Genomic DNA, 22,899 nt, shown 5'->3' with positions numbered 1-22,899 from the left:
TGAGTTCCCATACCGATTTGTCCTCGTTAACGACAAAACCCGCGTTATACAAATCCCCCCTTACAGCTAGGGCCTTAGTGCGACAACTTTCTCTATCCTGAACAATCGCCCAACCATCGTCCAAGAAGATGGCTATACAAAGACCCTGTATTCTCCAATACTTTTCTAAAGGCTTCAAAACCTTTGTGAAAACGTAAGGGGCAGAGGAAAGACCGAACGGGAACACAGTGCAAACATAAAATACTTCATTAATAGAATCAAACGCCCGCCATGAAAACCCCAGAAAAGTTTGGTGCTCTTGCGCAATGTCGATATGGTGATAACCGCTTTTTAAATCAAAGGAAAACAGGTACGCGTCTTTCGCAAAATAAGCCATAGCAATTTTCCAGTCCTCGTACTTAACGCTTTGTTTAATTAATGACTTATTGACATGGCGCAAATCAAGAATTAACCTCTTTTTACCGCATGGCTGTATAGAAAATGACAAGGGATTTACAACAAAAGGCTGCTCATTAACCATACGCACCCTACCAGAGTTAACAAGCTCAAGAACAGCTTGGTCCACAAAATCAGCATGAAGTCGAGCTGACTTATTATTTCTTAGCTTTACGGCCAACGGAAAACTGATGAACGGCAGCCTGTAGCCGTTTTCAATAATAGACAAAATAAAATCCGGAGCACCTATAGATCTCCAGAAACCTAAATTATTCTTCAAATTACCCATAACACTTAATGAATGTCCGCTTTCAAGTTCGTAATTCTGTGTAATTTGATCTACCTGCGCCAAGTCATCTTCATTGCTTTGGTTGAGTTGATTGGCCTGCGTTTGGCTTGTTGTAGGAGATTCCAGGGCAAGAATTGTAGCTAGGGGACTGGTAACTTTCCGGCCAGAACATGGATCTACAGTCCTTGGCCCAGTGTCCAAATTTGCCGCATTTGAAACAGCGAAAGAAGTCGCCAGAAGCGTCTCTACGGCCTGAAAGATAAAAGTAATGACGAAACCTGTAGTAAACGGGAGGTGGGGGGCGTAAACCAGAAAGATGAATAAACTGTATGGAACCGCGAGCGTGAATGGTACTTAAGAGACAGCGGAGAGTATAAATACTAATAACTGGCCAATCAGGACATCCATGCAAAACAGAGTGCACAATAGTGGGTGCGGCAGGTGTGAGACGAAAACAACTGCGACTAATTACTTGGAATAACAGCGGAAAAGGCATATCTCGGGACTTCTGGTTGTCACGTGACATTTTTGTGACTAAAAGCATGTATGAAAGCATCTTTCATGCATGATATGAAATTAGGGTACGCGCGAGAAACAAAGTACTGAAGGGTAACGAACACACACACTCACAACCGCGACCTTTGGTAAGTTTGGTTTCCTTATTTTAGGTGAAAGGTTACACTATTTTGTATTTGACGTTGGTTTAGAATTTCTGCGATATTCAGAGTCGTTTTAAACTTTTCTTGCATGCTATCGCTCTGTATTGCAGAACAGCAATTTTCATTGTCATTTCAGTCGACCGCTCTTTCTACGCTAACACAGGGAAATAAATCCATTTAGTATTTTACTAGTAACAAAAACCGGCCCATTTCCCTCGGTGGTAAAGTAGGGTATGTATCAACCATAACTCCCTTTGTTTGTACAAGAGTCAATCGTGGCGTCGAGGCATAAGGAATAAAAAAGCAGAGATACTTAGAGGAGAGCGCATGCGGCAGCATGGCGTACGGACGCAACTTCTAACGCTCCGCCAAGTATGGGCGCTCATGTCAGTTCTCAAAGCGAGTAACAGTTAAATCAATTACCGATTGCTTATTTCAAGTTCAGGAAATGCAAAATATCTAATGTATGGCAAGGAAGAGAAACAAAAAAAGAAAACAGAGAGGATCAAATTCTTCGACTCACAGCGAATCCGACACGATGAACGAAGAAGGAGTCCACGAAGACATCAAAAGCTCTATCGACTCTTTAATCAAAGCGATGGAAGCCGGCTTCGCCAGCTTACGTGCCGACTTCGACAAACTCAGACAGGAATTTAAACATGAGATTGAAGTGATGAAAAGCGAAGTAACATCGTTGAAAGAAAGCGTGAGTTTTACACAAAGCGAGGTGGACACGCTGAAGGAAAAGTCGAAGGAAAACACGAAGGAAAACACGAAGGACATGAAGGATGGTCTGGAAAATCTCAGAATGAAAGTAGCACAGCTGGAAAAGAAATTGGAATCCGCAATAGAAGAAAACATCAAGCTAGAACAGTACACCCGACGAGAAAACCTACGTTTCAACAATATCACAGAGCTCGAAGGCGAGGATTGCAAAGCTCTGATTTGTGGTGTAATTCAGAACGAAATGGGCTTGGATGCGTCGAACATAAAATTCCACGCAGTTCACAGGGTGGGTAAGAAAATCGAGAACAGATGCAGACCCGTCATCGCCCGCTTTATCAGCCGTGAAGACAGGAACGAAATCTGGAGCAAAAGAGGTAAGATAAAGCATTCAGAAAACTACCCTGATGCCTACATTACCGAAGATTTCGCGAAGGCGATACAAGATGAAATAAAAGTATTAATCAAGGCGATGATGAAGGCAAGGGAAACCCAAGAGCATCCAAACGCGAAGGTAGTTGGACGATATCTTCTAATAAATAACGAAAAATACGATTATAAGAATATCTCAGCCTACTTAAATTAATTTCCTCCTTTCCCTCTTCTCTCTAAGTAACTATTATTTAAAAAAAAAAAAAGAAAAAAAAAAGCGTATGCAAATTGATCGCAAAGACTAATGAGTTGACCCATCTACCTATTATTATGATTACGACAGTCAACTCTGCTGGGACTCAAACTGACAATGGAACCTTTTTACGTGTGCTTTTATATGTGCTTTTTGTCGCCTTTTCTTGCATGTATTTCGTTTGTTTAAAAACACAAACATCATGTTCTGCTATAATAACCAAAATAACATTAGCTTACTTTTTCTGCATGGTTTTTCTTCCAATGTTTTCTCCTCTGTTTTGTTTACGGATCTTAAAATAGGTTCTCTTAATGTGAGAGGAATCGGGGAAAGACTAAAAAGACGGGAAATGTTTGATTGGCTCAGAAGGAAAAAGTTTTCAATTTACATGCTTCAAGAAGTACACTGCTCAGAAATAACAATCCCTGTATGGTCTGCTGAATGGGGATACAAAACAATTTTTAGCTGCTGCACCAGTGCTAAAGGAGGCGTCGCTATTCTATTCAATAACAACTTTGATTTTCAACTTGAACGAACATACGTGGATCCCAACGGCAGATTTATTATCTGCGATATCACAACAGATAAAAAATGTGTAACCATAGCCACACTCTATGCGCCTAATGAGGACGATCCTAACTTCTTTTCGAATTTTTTTGAACATCTAAATGATTTCGAGTGCGACGATGTAATAATTGGAGGGGACTTCAATTTGGTTTTGAACCTGGATGTAGATAAAAAGGGCGGAATCGCTAGAACACTTGCAGAATCGGTTAAAACATTAAAAGAGCTTTGTGCTGAACTTGATTTAGTGGACGCATGGCGAATCCTAAACCCGGACAACCGCAGATATACGTGGCGGCGCAAACGCCCAGAAATTCAATGTCGTTTGGATTTCTTTCTTGTCACGCAAAACTTAATGTGTAATGTTAAATCTGCTAATATCGCCACTGGATACAAAACAGACCACTCTCTAATAGAAATCATGATCGCCACTCACTCAAATGAAAGAGGCCCGAGTTTTGGAAACTTAATACCTCGCTCCTATCAGAAATTGATTATATAAACCAAATACGAGCTACAATCAAAGATACTCAGGAAAGTTACAAAAATGATTGTTTCGTCAACGATGCCCTTATGTGGGAAATGACAAAACTAAAAATTAGAGAACAGTCTCTAAAATATTCAACAATTAAAAATGCAAAAATATCACGTTATGAAGAAGAACTTGAAAAGGAAATTAATAATTTGCAACGCTTAGTTGAATCCAACAATATTGAGGACGAGGATAAGAAAGACACTCTGCACGCTTTAGACGCAAAAAAATTAGAATTAGAAGAAATAATTGAGCACCGAACAAAAGGTTCAATCTTGCGAGCTAGATGCCGATGGCAAAATGAAGGTTAAAAGAATACAAAATACTTTTTAAACCTAGAAAAACGGCATTACAAACAAGGGACAATAAGCCAATTAAAATTAGATAATGAAAACTTTGTCAGTACGGACAAAGAAATTCTGAATGAGCGCGAAAACTTCTACAAACGCCTTTATAGTTCAAACAAGTGTTCTCAAAATGAACTGACAAATAGTGTCTTCTTCGGTTCGCAAACGGAGAAAAAACTAAACCTAACTGAACAAAAAGGCTGTGAAGGTTTACTAAATAAAGCGGAATGTCTAAAAGCACTTAAGGATATGGAATGCAATAAGACCCCGGGCTCTGACGGTTTACCGGCCGAATTTTACAAAGTCTTTTGGAATGATATCTCTGACCTTTTCTTAAACTACGCTTATCGTATCGGTCAGCTTTCAGTAACTCAAAGGAGAGGTATTATAAAACTCATACCAAAAAAAGACGCAGAACTCAACTTAATAAAAAACTGGCGCCCGATATCTCTTCTTAACTGCGATTACAAAATAGCAGCTAAAGCTATTGCTAACAGATTCAAACAGGTTATTCCAAATATTATTAGCCATGACCAAACCGGCTTTCTTAAAGGCAGATTTATTGGAGAAAACATTCGACTCATCGATGGTAGTATCAAGCATACAGCCGCGAAGAACATTCCAGGACTCCTACTCTTTCTCGACTTTGAAAAGGCTTTTGACACGGTAGAGTGGTCTTTTTTGCAAAAAACCTTACAACATTACAACTTTGGACAATCTGCTATAAACTGGATCAGGCTTTTTTTATCATAACACAGAAAGCTGCATTCTCAACAATGGCTGGTCTAGCAATTTTTTCAAACTCGAAAGGGGGGTAAGACAAGGCTGCCCTCTGTCTCCGTATCTGTTTATTCTCGGTGTAGAAATATCAGCCGAAACAATAAGGAAAAATAAAAACATTAAGGGCATAACAATAAGCGAACAAGAAGTAAAGATTAGTCAATATGCAGATGACACTACCCTTGTTTTAGACGGATCACCCACCTCTCTAACAACCTCCTTACAAATATTAGACCTCTTCAGCGAAGTTTCTGGTCTTCGATTGAATAGCAAGAAAACTGAAACTCTGTGGATCGGTGCCAATGTTGGAAACGAAACACATCTCAGCCCTGATAAAGAGTTTAAATGGGTAAAAGATAAGGTTAAGGCTCTAGGGGTATGGCTCTCTACCAACCGCGAAACCACCATAGACGCTAATTACAGCGAAAAACTAAGCAAAATCAGAAATAGCTTAAGCTGCTGGGAGCTGTGTCGTTTAACTCTACTAGGCAAAATTACAGTCCTAAAAAGTCTGATTGCCTCTCAACTGGTCTACATCTTGTCTCCTCTGCCATCCAACCACAGTGCTATTGCAGAAATAAATAACATTTTCTTCAATTTTCTATGGGATGGCAAGGGGGACAAGATAAAGCGCGACATAATGATCAACGACCACGAGAATGGAGGGCTAAAGATGATTGATATCAAACTTTTTAACAAAGCCCTTAAATCAAGTTGGGTAAAAAAATATCTAGATCCGGAAAATCAAGGTAAATGGAAACTTTTGCTTGATTCTGAATTACGAAGTCTCGGTGGTGTCGAAATTTTTCGTGCCAACCTCAATAAGCAAGATCTGTTAAAAATTATCAAAACAACAGACACCTTCAGAAATACTCCACATCTGGGCAGAAATCTCACTTGAAACCAGTATCTCCTCTATCGATCAGCTAAAGGCGCAAAGTCTATGGCATAACTCCCTTATACGTGTTGGTAACAAACCTATATGCTATCGTTCATGGTCTGTAAAGGGAGTTAAAAAAGTGGGCCATTTGATGAATGATGCGAACAGTTTCCTATCTTTTTCTGATTTTACAGAACTCTACAACATAAAAACAAACTTTCTTACTTTTCAAGGCATGTTATCAGCTGTTAAGGCCTTACAAAAAAGCAGTGAAGCTAACTTCAACAACTGCAACACTGCTTACGAATCTGTTTTTGATATCTTCCAAAAGGCGACAAAACCAAACAGACTAACGTATAAAATCCTTAAGAGCAAAAAACAAAAGAACCCAGTTGAGGTCCAAAGAAAGTGGGTCACAAAATGCGTGCCTGAAACACCAGACGATATCGACTGGAAGGCAGTTTACAAAACACCCTTTCTATGTACAAAAATCTCTAAATTGATCGTGTTCCAATTTAAGCTACTACACAGAAGACTAGCGACCAACATTTTTCTTACCAAAATAAATCTCAAGGGTAACAAGCAGTGTACTTTTTGTAAAAAGGATAAAGAGACTCTCATCCACTTATTTTGGACTTGTGATATATCCAACTTTTTTTGGCAAGAATTTAAACAATGGTTAATTAATCGTGGAGAACTTTCGGAAACTTTTAATCTGTCGCCATACATCGTACTAGGGCTTAAGCCAAACGATAACAAAAAACTAAACTTCTTTTTCTTGGTCGCTAGATATTTTGTATGGATATGCAAAACACGCAACACCTCTCCGGAGATAAAAAGCTTTCCCCTCTTCCTCTCACATTACAATACAGGGATCCCCTCCCCTTAACTCTTTTATGGAAAAAACTATGCTAAATCACTACACGTATCTGCTTTATATTTTCTTTAACTTAGTTTAAGGATATTTCGATGTTTGTCTTTATTGTCTTTTTTTTTTCTCCTGTATATAATTATGTAAACATAGTGGTTATTGTATTATAAAAGTCTTGTAAGTCCTGTAGGTATTGTGTCTTTGTAAGTATTGTAAATGTTATGTAATATCAATAAAAAAAAAATAGAGAAACTTACATGATACATAACCGCGGAGGGATGAATAAATGATTTTATTGTTTCCTTGTTTCGGGTTCCCTAAACTTAACTTAAACTTCGGTTCTTTGTCAGAAAATTTCGTAAAGGTCGAGACACCAAATGGTAGCCAGCAAAAAAAAAGGTTATCCTAATAGTAGCTGTTCTGTTGGTAAGCAACTATCATTTGCTTACCTAATTAAAGGATGCGATCCTTTGGAATGATCTGGGTCAGGATCAATGATCCAAGATCACTCCAATCAAGTGGTGCATCCAATACGCAACGACGGCGAATAATCCGACAGACTTATTACGACAGAAACGTTTCAAAATGTTCAAATGTTGTTTTTATAGTGGACAATGCGCTTGGCTATACCCAGCTCGTTCTCAGCAGTCGTTCTCAGGCATGCCACGTTAATTGAAAGAAAGAAATATTTCAAATAAACATAATAGGCTTAAAAATCCCAACTGGCGGGAGGCAGACCAGTTGGCTATTTACAAACATGACCGAGGAGTTTGAACTTGGGTTACATACTGTCAGAGCTGGACTTGAACGCGAGACCTCCGGATTTCAAGTCAGGTGCCTTAACCTCTCGGCCTTGCTGCCTCCCTTCTGCCGGCTTCAGTGCAAATGTCACAGAGATTTAATTTCCATGTAAATAACTATATACCTATATGAATGCGAGTGCATTTGGATACTGCATTGATCCTTACGGGCAATATATCAAAATTCTCTTAAAATTGCGGGAACCTTCAGGCGAATACGATTTGAAAGAATGTCCAAATATCTCAAGCTTTTAAAGTAGTGTAAATTGTATAATAATTCAATATTAATCACCCGAGCTTTCATACGATTACTTAGCTATTCATGGTGACTGAGAAAATTAAATTGGCCTGCCCAAGCAAATCAGAATTAATGAAGCAGTTTTCTCAGTCATATGAAAAGCGTGCGGTTGCAAAGAAAGGGTTAAATCAGCGTGTTGAAGCCTAATCAGAACTAACTGTAGTAACTTGCATTGGTGCAGCGCAGCCGAGAATGGACTGCAACCACTAACTACAGCTCACTAGTATTAAATCTGATATCATTTAAAGCTACTTAAATGAAGACTATTAACTCCGAGCAAACTATAGTTAACGGTGTTGCAGTGACCAAAGCCATAATTGGTTTTGTGGTGCAGTCAAACAACAATAACAAAAAGAGTACCGTAAAAGTTTGTTCGGAGTTTTCCAGTTGCCCTAACTTCCTGTGACACTGAAGACTAAGGATAATGTCCATTGAACGTTCTGTTTACTACAACACATATAAAATTGATCGATTACATGATTCAATTGAGGGTCGTTCAATTAAGTAGTTAATTGATTGATTGATTAATGGGCCCCTGTCCTATGCGGGAATTTTAAACTTAACATATATATATCGTTTTGTAATTAACCAATAAATTTTAACTGCTCCGCCTGTTTTCCTTTCTTGCGTGTAGACAGGACGCTAAAAGAGAACCATTATGGAGCAGCTGAAGGTAAGCATATGTGCATATCGGCTAAATTTTGAGGAATTAGAGATGTGACAACTTCTCGGAGATCTGAAATCTAGATATTGTTCTTGCACCCTGACCCTCATAATTATTTACCCTCTCAACTCCCATTCTCTAAAACAAATTGATGTACCCACCGGCTACTCCAAACGAAAATCTACCGCGATTACAACACCTGTGTGCACGAATTGACAAATTCCCGCAAATTTTCTTGAAACTGAAGTTTTGTTGTCGTGGGCTTCATACTTAGTTGAAGGTTTTCTTGGCCTCTGTTGTCTTCCTTTTAATGGCGTCCCTATGCTAATCAGAATGTGCCATCCGAAGCACTTACTTGGTGTTATGTGACGTCACTGATGAGTCGTTTAAGAATCGAGAATGGAAAACAATAGAGTCGCCTCCTCCCTCCTAATCCAATCAGACAGTCGCTTGTCAATAATGGCAAACTTGACAAAGACGTATTTGTAAGAAATATTTAGCTTCTTGTAGAAATAACATCCTAGTTAAGTCGCTTTCATTTCGGGAAATCACATTCATTCCGTATCCGTGATTGGGAGACTTTGTTTTACGGAGTGTTTACTTTGTAACAGTTTGTACATGATTCTACATGACATCTGGGAGGCGCAGTGGCCTCATGGTTAGTGCGGTCGTTCCCAGAGCAAGCGGTCCAGGTTCGAGCCCTGGCCGGGGACACTGTGTTGTGTTCTTGGGCAAGACACTTAATTCTCACAGTGCCTCTCTCCACCCAGGAGTATAAATGGGTACCGGCGAATTGTTGGGGAAACCTAATAAATTACGGGGGAGTGACCTGCGATGGACTAGCATCCCATCCAGTGGGAGTAGAAATACTCCTCGCCGCTTCATGCTACAGAAACCGGGATAAGCTCCGGTAGCTATGAGCCATTCGGCCCCAAGGCTTCACTTTTTTTTCCACACTACATGACGTCTCCATGTAAACCAAACCTCACGGGCCCCTTAGCAACAAGGGCCAAGTTATTTAGAAGTTCGATGAGGTCAAAACCTATTGGTAATTCCAAAATATCTTTACTTGTACGATAAAGGCCGTTGTCAGCTCCCAGTTACATATCTTTCCATATCTTTCGATCTTGTCTTATCCGGTCGCCGGACTCTTTTGCGCGGTCACTTTTACCGCCCATCAAAGTGGTGACTGTAGGCGCGAAAGGTTTGTTTCTCTTACGGAAAGATCCGGAGTCAGTTTTACCTTTAATTTACCTCAAAATTCCGGAAATTTTGGTTAAAATGTAAATGAGAAGACAGTTTTGTATTCGGAAATTACCAAGCTGAGCTGTGCCTGGTGGACTGAGCTCCTCTGGACTCTGTACGTGGCTTCCATAATAGTTAACCCGGCGGCCGGGATCAGCGCTAATCGTGCTTCGAACAACTACGCCCAGTACGTAATACAGTGGTTTGCTGTGTAGCCACAAGTTCTATATTTATTTTTTTGTCTGTTTGGCTTTTTACTTGATAGACTATTTATATGTGACTGTTATATGGATTGTTCTTCTTCAAAGATAGCAAGATCACTGCGCTGCTGTTTGGCGAACCTACCGGTGCCTGTCAATCTGGATTCATTGAGTAGATATCTCTTTATTAACGCTTAGTTTAATTTTAAATCCCTTTAGATTTTGCATTTATTGGGTTCTCCATCCGACGACTTCAGTTTCAACATAACCATTCTTTATTGTGGCGCTTTCTCTGATGACATGGGTAATGGAAAATATCGCTCTAGCTACGCCATTGTTAGGCCAGATGGCACTTGGTCATTTGTGAAGAAACTCTCTTCCATCATTGACGTTGAAAAACGAGAAGAAATAAAGAATGACGTTGAAAGAGTTGACCTCACAGCCGCCCTACAACGTATTAAATCAGTTATCAAACCTGATGTGGCTTTGATCCATTTTGTTTGTTACAAAGGAACAACAATTTACAGGTCAGATATCTATATACTGTATTTTTTCACATAATTGAATAGGTGTTTTATACATCACACGAGTTAATAAGTGATTTTCGTTTGACCTTGAAATGACGAGGCACAAATTAAAAAGAAAAATATCGGTAAAATGCGTTTTTTAAGGACAAATGAAAAATAGATTGATGGCACTGTTCTACGTCTCAACGTTCCCATAGGCTAAAACGAAATGACCTTTGCAATAACCCCATACAGGGGATGTTTAGCTTTGTAGTGGGGTATTTCAACTGTCGTGGTCGACAAGTTCTTGATAAAAAAGTCCGTTAAAGCATTTTCAATTTAATTACTGTTTTGTTAGATTGGCCTGTCCTATTTTTAAATTCTGACTTTTCATTTACCGTCTGGCACTTCGGGAGATTATTTTCGCGAGTCGGCTATTTTTTTGTACTTTGCGTAAACAAATTTTTGCGATTGTAAAAGGCTAGTTTTTCTTGCTGGGTACTAATTTTTTGCGATTTTCGCGTTTAATTGAAATTACAACATTTTCGCATTTTTTAAAATTAAACTGCGTGCAATTCACAATTGAGACAACATGCATAGAGATGTAAAACACAGTAATCCAGTAATCAGTGTCACAATCAAAATTACAGCGTGCACTTGTGTGAAATTGTAGATGCTCTACTTAATGGAGTACCTTCAGACGACCTTTCCTATAAACCTTTTTTCTTTATTTCTGAACGTTTCGTTTCTCATTTCATTGTTTTGTTTTTGAATGAAAGAGACGTTTTAAATAACTGACAGCAACAAGATTCTATTTGTTATGCTTGTATGTATAATTTCACCAACGGAGTAAATTTTTGCGGAGAAAATGTTTGCGGGAATTATTTTTTGTGGGAACTTTTGTTTTGCTGATCATAAAAAAACTCGCAAAAATCGCAAAAGTTAGAACCCGCAAAAATTTAGTTCTCACTAATTATTTTATGTGCATCAATAACATATTTTTTTGCTATCGCGGATCACTACATCTGTCATACTTTACATTCAATTTTCCATCAAAGTCTTGATTGAGTCTTGCTTGAAAACCACTAACAGCCACTTCGTTCTATTTTGAAGAGCTCTATTCGATGCCTTAGACATTCCAGTGATTGGTGGATTGGCAGAATCGCGATACCTTTCCATGAATAAACTTAAAACACGTGGTGTTTTACTTGCTAATAAGAATGTTTGGATTGCTGAAGGAATAGTGTACAACAAAGGTAACTTGTCTGTTTGTTTGCTTTTATTTTTGCCATTTATAAATATAATAACAATGTATATCATAGGCAAGGAAACCCAGAGAAACCAACTAAGGTTTGTGTAAAGGACTACCTTAAATACTTAAGTCTTAACAAGAGAATAAATATGCTGTCATCGGCACACAAAACGATCATTATTTACGATAAAAGGTAGTTACTGCGCTTTTCAATAACATGCGGACTCTTAAATTCAAAGCTGAATCGACAAATGCGTTTTTCGCTACCGTCAATCAAATGTTCGGGGGCTCCTCCCAGCTTCCGACTACTGCCGAGCGCGCGGTAATCAAATCGTTGAGCACAGTTCAGACAACGCCAGTGCTCGGCAGTAGTTGGAAGCTGGGAGGGGCCGCCGAACATTTGATTGACGGTAGCGAAAAACGCATTTGTCGGTTGAGCTTTGGATTTCAAGAGTCCGCATGTTATTGAAAAGCGCAGTAAGCAAAACTAAACGGGCGAATGCGCAAAAGCAAAGGAAGGAAAAAAAATAAATTCAAATAATAATAGTAATAATAATAATAATAGTAATAGTTTTTCTATGTAATAGTAATAATACCCATATGAGGAAGTAGCAGATCCCATTAAAATAGTGCTCAATACACATATAGTGTAGAGCTGAGTATATGAGTAATAACGAAGAGGCAAGATTTGCTGTTACTCCGAGTTTCGTGCTTACGCACTCATCAGACAGTATTTAATGATAAGCATTCCTATCAACTAGATATATATACACGGTATTAAACAATAGGCTAATTGCTGGACTAGTTGCATTACAATAAGTGATAGTTATACTGGAAAACAATAGGTGTGAAGACAGAAATTACGGGGACGAGTATAAACTGCGTGGGTGCAGTACAATATAAAGAAAGTGTCAAGCGTTCTTCAAGTAGAATTTGTTCTCGTGCCGGCATTTAGAAATAAGTTCTGATCTTTTGTTTAGTAGATTGTCGTTGCTATGTTTGATAATCATTAGTTTTTCTGTGAGGCAGAGGTCGCATCGTTTGGAAATGTTGTTGTAGGGTCTTGCACGGCTAATAATTGACCATTTGATGTTGAAGTCTTGTTTTTTGTCGTGTAGTTGCCAGATGTATTTAGAAAGCTCGGTGTTGTTTTTCAAGAAACTCATCGAAAAGACCGAAAGTGTAATCAAGCGTATGCGTTGGAAAGCCTTCTTCTTCGAACAGAATAAAGATAAGAATAACACAGACCACAACAACGACGACGACAACATTGACAACAACAACTTTGGTTTTAAATCAAGAAAATGCCCTCCTCAGAACGAAGACCTAAACAACTTTGAAACTGACGTGTACGAAATGATCAAGAACATTGAATTCAGGCAAATACGAGATGACTTCCAAGACCATCTACAACAAGACATTAGGAAAATAAACAACTCCACAAAAACATTCATACCTGCTGACAAAACAACCAACTACTACGAAGTAGACAAAGCTTCGCACGACAAGCTTCTCAAGGACAATATCACATCGACGTACAAGAAAGCAAATTCTAATACGATTACTGCTATTAACAAAGAAGCTCAAGTCATTGCTACTAATCTGAACATTGACGACCGCGCAGAACGCATGGCTGAGCGACAGGCTTTTATAACACTCAAAGACCATAAAGACAACTTCCAGAACAAACCTACATGTAGACTCATTAACCCTGCAAAAAGTGAGATTGGACGTATCAGTAAAGAAATCCTCGCGAACATTAACACGACTGTGAGACAGAAGACTGGCCTTAACCAATGGAAAAACTCATCATCCGTCATCAACTGGTTCTCCTCTATACAACACAAAGATCAACATACCTTCGCCGTATTTGACATTGAGAACTTCTACCCTTCCATTACTGAGAAACTTCTTACAGACGCAATCAACTTCGCCAAACAATTCACTTCCATTACGGACCGCGACATCGATATTATTATGCATTCAAGAAAATCCCTTCTCTTTGACAGTAACACCGCCTGGATCAAGAAAAACAACAGTTCTTTTGACGTTACTATGGGCAGCTTCGACGGAGCCGAAGTATGCGAGCTCGTAGGCTTATTCATTCTCGACGACCTGTGTAACACATACGGGATAGACAACATCGGGCTTTACAGAGACGACGGACTTGCCATCTTCAAAAACATCTCTGGACCTCAAGCAGACTGTACAAGGAAGGACATAACAAGACGCTTCAAGACATATGGACTCAACATTACCATACAGACTAACATGAAAATTGTTAACTACCTGGACGTCACCTTCGATCTTACAAAAGGGACCTACTGCCCCTACAGAAAGCCTAACGACGAACCGCAGTACATCAACACAAAGTCTAACCACCCACCTAACATAATAAAGCAACTTCCAGCATCCATCAATCGCCGTATTTCCGCCAACTCATGCAACGAACACGAATTCAACAAGGCCAAACCAATCTACGAAACTGCTTTGAAAGCCAGCGGATACTCTGAAACACTAATTTACAACGAAGACAATCAACCAACACGCCCCCGACGCAACAGACAAAGAAACATTATATGGTACAACCCTCCATTTAGTAAAAACGTAAAGACAAACATCGGTAGAACATTCCTGAAGCTCATATCTAAGCACTTTCCGAACCAACATAAATACCACAGCCTCTTCAACAAAAACAACGTCAAAGTCAGCTACAGTTGCATGGACAACATGAAAACAGTAATCAACAAACACAACATGAAAATAACAAACGCCGACAACAACGCCAACGCAACCACCGGAGAGCAATGCAACTGCCGCAAAAAAGACCAATGCCCGCTAGACAACAAATGCCTGACTTCCAGTGTAATCTACAACGCACAAGTTACAACTAACAACACAACCAAGAACTACATTGGACTGACAGAAGGAACATTCAAACAGAGATTCTCGCAGCACAAATCCACATTTAAGCACAGAAAACACATCAACAGCACCGAGCTTTCTAAATACATCTGGCAACTACACGACAAAAAACAAGACTTCAACATCAAATGGTCAATTATTAGCCGTGCAAGACCCTACAACAACATTTCCAAACGATGCGACCTCTGCCTCACAGAAAAACTAATGATTATCAAACATAGCAACGACAATCTACTAAACAAAAGATCAGAACTTATTTCTAAATGCCGGCACGAGAACAAATTCTACTTGAAGAACGCTTGACACTTTCTTTATATTGTACTGCACCCACGCAGTTTATACTCGTCCCCGTAATTTCTGTCTTCACACCTATTGTTTTCCAGTATAACTATCACTTATTGTAATGCAACTAGTCCAGCAATTAGCCTATTGTTTAATACCGTGTATATATATCTAGTTGATAGGAATGCTTATCATTAAATACTGTCTGATGAGTGCGTAAGCACGAAACTCGGAGTAACAGCAAATCTTGCCTCTTCGTTATTACTCATAATAGTAATAATAATAATAATAATAATAATAATTTAAAAAAGCGAAAAAAGCACACCCAAGCACGCTAAGAGAAGTAAAATATACTTATACCAAGAAACATGGCGTAAGTTTGTTTATTTCATCCATTTCGTGTATCTATATTTGTTATTTGCTTACTTATACCAAGAAAGATGGTTTAAGTTTAGAGGTGAACATAGCAATACTGGAGGCATGTTGAATTTCAGTGCTAATAACCCTTTTCACGGTTAATTTTTTCATTTGCATTATTACAATGGAATCCAACGTGGATGCGAGGCAATTTCGGGCTAAAACTACAAAATAGCCCGAAATTGCCTCACATACATGCCAGATTTTATTGTTATGCAAATGAGCAAAGGTAACCGTGAAAAGGGCTATTTCATTACTAATATGTGCATGTTTATTCCAACCATTTCATGTATCGATAGTTGTTATTTAACGTGGCTTTGTAACACTGTCTCAATATGGTAATGTGCACTCAGTCAACAGTTATCTTGCGATATACGTATAGCTGAGGGGAAAAATGATAACTTTTCAAGCTTTTCTATAATAAACTCAACAAAGTTTGTCTTATCAGCAATGTGTTGAATAAAAAAGCTCTTGCTAAATCTCGCACAATATATCAATCTTGATTGCAGCCAACTAAGCCTAAGGTGAGCCTCCTTAAGGTTCAGTGTCAAGAATGAGCAACAATGACAAATTATCTTTTCCGTCTCAGGAGATGCCTTAACACTTGAAGAAATCAAGTACCCATGTGTGGTGAAAGCAAGCTTAGGAGAGGACACCAGGGCAGTGCGATTGGTGAAAAACCAGGAGACACTGCATGAAGCCATTGAGCATGCACTTTCCTATTCGGATCACGTAATTATTGAAAGGTATAAATTTGCATTTGGAAACAGGCTTGTCTGTTCAAGTATCGAATCTGCAAGGCATTACCTGTTAACCTGCCAGATACCTTCGCTTGGTACTTTTTGAATCGCTATTTCACAGAATGTTGGTTGATTTTACAGGTTCATCGAGGGAAGAGAGATTCGTTGCGCTGTTTTAGAATCAGTGAAAACTGGGAAGTTGAAAGCTTTGGCGTGCATTGAGTACGATGTTTGTCAGGACGACATTAGGAAAACCGAGGTCAAATATCAGTTAAACGGAGAGGGCCTTCCCATTGGTAAGTATACCTCTTTCGCTTGTAACTTTAACCTATAGAAAGTGAGGGACTTCATCGATGAGTTACAGTGGAGGTTGGAAATCACAAGGGCAGCAACCTCTCGTAAGCTTGTAATTCTTTTGCCTGTTAGAGGCTGTTATTGTTTTAGGGCTAGGGGCATTGTTTCTCCTTCACAGTTGTGCTTTTCTTAGTTTTAACTTGATGAATTATGAATGAGTTTGAGAAGTTATTTTAGCTGCCAAAAACTCCCAACACGTTCAATTCAAACGGACCCAGCATGATGAACGCTGAATAATGGTGGCCAACATGCAATGTTGAGAGTGTTTCCCTGCGGCTTTACTGCCAACTCTAATTAGTAAATTTGTTTTTTTTCTAGGCAAGTCTCCAGCTGCTAAAACGTGGTTCCTTGATCCTTTAAAGGAAGGAGAACTCATCAACCGCATTCACCAGGAAAGTTACCGAGCTTTCCGGGAGTTGGGTTTCCAAGATTTTGCAGCGTTTGATTTTCGGATAGACCGCGAAGGGAACCCATTTTTTCTGGAATGTAATTTGTTCTGTTCCTTCGGTCGTCAGAGTCTTGTGAATGTTATTGCCAAAGAGTCAGGCATCACGGACGAATGTCTGTTCGACATGATGGTCGAGAATGCTTTGTTACGGAGAAAGAAGTAGTAGCTATTAGTTCCGTTCACGTTGTAAGGGCTGGAAATAGACATCTAATTGACCGAAACTGGGAGAGAATGAAGGCTATAATCTACACAACGTGTTGTCATTATCAACGGGAGGACTGGAAACTATATCTAAAATAACTTGTGGGTTTACCCTGAGAATAAGGCATCTTACCCTTCATCCTCTCCTGTTAAAAATTAAAAAAAGATAGAACTATTTGGTAAATTTCTAGAAGTAGCTCTCTAGGTAGCATCCATGTCCAATACTGTCGAGTAGAATCGTTCCGAAAAGAGAAATTTCGATTCGTACGATTCACGCGAACGGAATTTTTATACCAGCAGCCTGCAGGTAAAATGGTTACCTATACCACTTGATAGCTGCGTTATTCGTTCAAGAACTTTCCTTGGTTGTTGCAGAGAAAATGACTGTTTCCCATCGTTTCCCGCTTGTTAATCTGGCAATTGTTGTTTGTTTCTGGGAATTGTTCATACGTCCCTTTTGAAAGATATCTCGTAAAAAATTGAACCGCCACGAACGAATTGCGCAACTGCTGGAATGTCTGCACTTAACAGGATATGAGATTCAAGTTTAAGCACTGCACGACAAAAGAGGAATATTAGACACCCGTCGCGTTACAAATCTATTGACTACGTGGCATTGAAAAAAATAACGCAGGTATAAACTGGTATTTTTCCTGTGTTCTATAAGCTTATTGTCATGTAGTTTTATAAGCTCATTAATGTGGCAGTGACCAACCCGAAAGCCTTGGCTACTTTGGTCACTTCGCACATTTTATTTTCTATTTATTGTAAATTTTTTTTTCTGTGTGGTTGTTATTAATATCATGTAATATTTATAGATTGATTGTTAACAATATGAAAGTAGTGCAAAACAATAAAAACAATCTGAAAATCTAGGGTTGCCAGTGCCCTCTGTATATCATAGCAGGTAATATAAAGGGTATGAAAGAGGATGTTTTTGTTGTTTTGTTGTTGTAATCCTTTCGTAAAGCTGAAAAAATAACATAGGAAAACAAAACTAAGCAATTTAAATTTACCATGGCGTTGAAAATATTCTGTAACACTCGTTTTATCTCATATGCTCATCATAATGTTGGTCTTTACATGCCTCACTGCTGAATTCCTCCAGACAAATCCAACAAGTGGGCTTTCAGCCTGATTTGACTTTTCTTCAGGCAAAGAAGACAAATATGGGCGACTTCTTTCGACTTTACGTTGTTGCTGACTCCTCAACGAACTTTCTCTGTTTCAAACTGCGTGCCTTTCGTTTCACAACGTTTGCAGGTACACAATGTATATGACTTCATTGCTGTAGGTAAATGTCCATGCTCTTGCAATGTGATGAGCTCCTGGAGCAGTTTTTATAATCTTTGCATGCATATGGCTTTGTTTCTGTGAGTTCGTTCACGTTGTTTATGTTATGGTGTTAATGAATTAGGTTTACACAATAGGAAACTTTATTAAGTGTAATGGTTACGTAAGATATATTACTTAACACATGTCCATGAGCGGAACCTTAAATAGTCAAGTTGCATGCATGTTTGGATTATTGGAATTGTATAACTTAAGTTTAGCTTAGTAAACATTAAAGTTCGGTCGGCCGTTTTATTCACGAAGTAGCCTCATTATTCAGCGCTTGGACACAACAGTTTACACGGTAATGATTGGATAAAGTACCTCTTGTGATACGAATACACCTGAAAATGGGTTTATTCCCGTGTCAGCGTGTGTTCGTATATGTCTCGGTGTTCGTTCACGTGTGTGTGTTTTCTCATGTCTTTTACAGTTTGTTAGTCGGTTAAAGAACTTACCACAATGCTTGCATTTAAACGGCTTCTCCCCTGTATGAATTTTTTCATGTGATCTACGTGCTGATGAATCACTAAAACACCTATTACAATGCTGGCATGTATACGGCTTCACTCCTGTATGTGTTCGTTCGTGTCTCAAACAGTTTGATTTATCCCTAAAGCTCTTATCGCAGTGCTTGCATCTACAAACTGTACACGGCGGTTTAACTCCTGTATGTGTTCGTTCATGCCTCTTGGAGGCTGTTGACTGGCGAAAACGCTTATCACAATGCTTGCAGGTATACGGCTTCACTCTTGTATGTGTTCGTTCATGTCTCTCGCAATGAGTTGGTTGCCTGAAGGACTTGTCACAGTGCTTACACGTATACGGCTTCACACCTGTATGCGTCCGTTCATGTCTCTTGCAATTCGACGATTGGCTGAAGCACTTGTCACAATGCTTGCACGAATAAGGCATCATTACATTGTGTGTCCATTCATTTTGCTAAGACAGTTAGCTCTGGAGTCAAAATGGAAGATTCTGCGGTTTCCTAAGGAAATGACAACGGAAATTTGGTATGTTGTGTTGCTCTTAGTGCGCTAAGGAAGCGTGGCCGAGTGGTTTAGGCTCCGATCAGGGCGAATCCAGATTCAAGATCACTCGGATCATGGTGCATCAAAGCATAGTTAGTAACTAACTATGATCAAAGCATAGCGATCAAAGGAACCGATGAATCCTTCTCAAGTGTGGTCGGGTCCTTTGATCCACCATAATCAAAGTGGTCTTGGGTAGTTGATCCTGATCCAAACCATCCCCAAGAAACGCACCCTAAGTAATATTTCAGGCGCGGGTCCATACCACTTTCCACCGTTCTTTGGAAATCGGTCAGATTTTTCAGAATGCTATGATGCTGAAATCTTGCCTCATTTTGTTTGTCTTATGAACAAATTTAATAATCATATTGCATGTAAATTTAATAATCATATTGACTGTAAGCAGTCAATCATTATCAATTTGATCATTTTGCACTGACAAATTCACTCTTCTGCACTGGTGTGGGATGAATAGACCTGTTCTCAGCTAAACATGGCCAAACAGAATCTAAAATTTGTTGTTAAACAACAAATTTCATTTACTGTTTGCATATTACTGACTGAAATGAAGGAAATGAAACAGATACTGTCATGGTTCAAAACATGTTGCAAGGTTTGGGGTGAACATAAGGTACCATTTCTACTTTCTTGCTGATCCACATGTAGTTCTACTTGGGCCAGCAGAATGACACTGCCCAATTTTGAAGGAGATATCAACATATCGACACAAAAAAATTGACTTAAGTATTAAACATAAAATAAATTATTTGGCCCCAAGGATTTATATGTATTTTAGATAGAAAAACAAATTCTCTTCTTGCATCTAATTGGCTCATGAACAATAGAATTAAGCACTTCGTTTTTGCAAAAATTCCCCATCAGTTATCAGCTTCTCTCCTGTTGTTTCATAAACAGTGGAATCAAATAGGCCTATATATCCACACTTGGGTCGATTTCAAGAAATAATTTATCCACAATACGATGTTTGCTCCTCAGTGTGTATTTTTTTTTAGTTTGTTGAGGTTTAAATTTCATTTATTAACTTAGTTTGTTAGTTAATTCATGGAAGAATCCCTAGTATGGTGCTGAGCTGCTTTTGGATACCTCTATCTCCATTGTTCCTTTTAATTTAGTTGCATGATACACTTGTTGTGGAGAAAACTGTGATAAAAGTCATGAAAGGTTTAAAATTAAATTAAAAGGCTCCCAAATTCAGTGAAATTGTGCCAAGGATACTATTACTTCTTTTTAGGACAAATAATTGTCTGCTTGATTCTTACGAAAAAAGACAGTACACTCAAAGCCAGAAGGTTTTTACTTTGCTTTGAGATTTTGTTTTACACTGCAGTATGATAAATTCGTAACAGTTAAGGATTATGAGCCCAGGGGGGAGGAGGGAGAAGACACCCATGTGAAAAGGTCAGGGATGCTTTTCACCTCTCTTTAAGGGTATAAATCATAGATTTTTGTTTCACTAAAGGGCATTCAAAATAAATGCTAAGTGCTATTTGTAGCCACCAATGTATCTGTTAATCTTGCCCTCTAAGATATTATAAAAAACACCATAATATCCATTTTACGTGATATCTTTTAGGGGTCAAATACAGCTTGTGCCACACCCAGATTTGTCTCCTTTATGGGTTTAATTCAAATTTTCCGGTGAGCATCTTCAACCTTTTCACCTGGGAGTTAACCCCCTCCCCCCAGGATTGCATGGCAGTTGGTTCTGGTGCTGTTATGGCTTTATTGACCCAAACGTACAACACAAAAGGAATTAGAGTAACATCTTATAGCAATTAGGACTTAAATGACTAAAAAAGCAGAGTGAAAGTGGACAGCTCAAATTCAAGCTTACAGTTGACTCTCCATAACTCAACCTTTTAGGGAGGCTTAAAAAGGTTTGAGACTTCAGACCGGAGGTAAAATGTAGACTGCTGACCAGGGGTAAAATGCAAACTGCAGGCTGTTGAATATTTAACTAAATCATGCTACTATTTCCATCACAGAGAGCTAACCGTAAACAGGCTAACCAGGTTGTTATTCAGGCTAACCTGAGTGATGTTCAGGCTAACCGGAGTGATATTCAGTTTAACCGGAGTGATATTCAGGCTAACTGGAGTGCAGACTTTCACTGCAAGTAGCCTGAATAATAACCCTGTTTATGGTTAGCACTTAGCACTCAATAATAGAAAAAAATATGTCATATACTTATTAAGAAGTCTGTAGTCTGCAGTCTGCATTTTACCCTCAGTCTGCAATTTTCCCCCGGTCTGCAGTCTGCTTTTACACTGACCTTTAAACTAATTTACTGCGCCTTTCAATGACATGTGGACTCTAAAATTCAAAGCTCAACCAACAAATGCGTTTTTCGCTACCGTCAATTAAATGTTCGGCAGCTCCTCCCAGCTTCCGACTACTGCCGAGTGCGCAGTAATCAAATCAAATCGTTAAGTACAGTTGAAACAACATAGTCGGAAGCTGGGAGGAGCCGCCGAACATTTGATTGACGGTGGCGAAAAACGCATTTGTCGGTTGAGCTTTGAATTTTGGAGTCCGCATGTTATTGAAAGGCGCAGTAATGTTTTGGACTACAGTATTATTCGTTCTGACTTTACACGTTTTGACAAATTCAAACATAGTTCGACTGATGGAGATTAAAATTATAACAAAAACCCCGAAAATTGCTTCAAGATATCGGGAGGTCACTGAATGTCTGACGGAAATCCAGGGGAAATCGATTTTGGTTCGAGTAAGCACGGTGTTTTCAGCGAGGGTTCGAGTTCTGTATTTGGTCATCCCGACAGACAAAGTTATTTCAGGCCCTCTATTGTTATTCAGTGAGATGCATAGATCAAGATATGTTCGTACATTCTATAAATTAGCTAGACAGGAAAAGGGTATTGAATACACTCTCTTACCTTGTTAAAAAACAACCACGACGTCTTCCACTAAAGGCCCAAATGCACGCCGCCATTACAACCCCTATACTGGAGCCCAGTCACTAAAGTCGAGCATAGCTAAAAAGTTTGGATCGCTGGCTCGGACACATGAACATAGGAACGCGGGAGCGGGCGAAACATGAACGCGCGAACGCCCGAGCCCCTGAACGCCAGAACAGAGGTTACTTTGTTTTGTGACAAGAAACCATGTGGCATTACAGACAGGCTAAGAAATGCAATCTAAAGAACACAGTCATGTCTCATTGACTTTCATTATAGAACTTTTAGGTTCACTATAGAAATCCGTTGGACCAGGTTAGCACAGGCGCAAAAATCCCTTTTACGCATTTTCTCCACCCATGAAAAAATCATTTAATTCTCTGCAGAGGAACGAGCCCATATCGCATACTAGCCACTGAATAAACGATACATGTAACTAATCATCATCAGAGACCGTTTCCAGGTTAGTGGGGGCACTGAGGAAACGTCGAAACGGTGGGTAGAAAATCGGTAAACAAAAGTTGGAGAGAAAGCGAGGAGCTGCCCCTGATCTGAGGATG

At 39.2% G+C, this 22,899-nt stretch overlaps 2 protein-coding genes and 1 long non-coding RNA gene across 3 annotated transcripts; 2 read left to right on the top strand and 1 right to left on the bottom strand.

Moving 5' to 3' along the window:
* The first annotated feature begins 892 nt into the window (after positions 1-892).
* Positions 893-18,624, top strand: LOC149103910 (uncharacterized). The gene is made up of 7 exons (XM_089272452.1): positions 893-1,368; positions 8,438-8,476; positions 10,132-10,439; positions 11,532-11,674; positions 15,884-16,040; positions 16,176-16,330; positions 16,707-18,624. Exons 2-7 carry the CDS (start codon positions 8,462-8,464, stop codon positions 16,997-16,999), a joined length of 1,071 nt encoding a protein of 356 aa, XP_089128578.1. The 5' UTR covers positions 893-1,368; positions 8,438-8,461; the 3' UTR covers positions 17,000-18,624.
* LOC149103911 (uncharacterized) lies at positions 1,881-2,725 on the top strand. Its single transcript, XM_089272458.1, has one exon. The coding sequence runs from the start codon at positions 1,922-1,924 to the stop codon at positions 2,690-2,692; it is 771 nt and encodes a 256-aa protein (XP_089128584.1). The 5' UTR covers positions 1,881-1,921; the 3' UTR covers positions 2,693-2,725.
* LOC149103909 (uncharacterized) lies at positions 18,456-22,561 on the bottom strand. The gene is made up of 2 exons (XR_016201733.1): positions 22,319-22,561; positions 18,456-19,357 (listed from the first exon to the last, which is right to left on the bottom strand). It is a non-coding gene; the product is annotated as an uncharacterized LOC149103909 (long non-coding RNA).
* Positions 22,562-22,899: the final 338 nt, after the last annotated feature.

The sequence above is a fragment of the Orbicella faveolata genome, unplaced genomic scaffold (assembly GCF_042242905.1).
Source record: "Orbicella faveolata isolate gen_17 unplaced genomic scaffold, um_ofav_v1 contig_35, whole genome shotgun sequence".
Taxonomy (NCBI): Eukaryota; Metazoa; Cnidaria; class Anthozoa; order Scleractinia; family Merulinidae; genus Orbicella; species Orbicella faveolata.
Note: the sequence above shows the minus strand (reverse complement) of the source record. Positions and strands in the feature narration are given on the sequence as shown.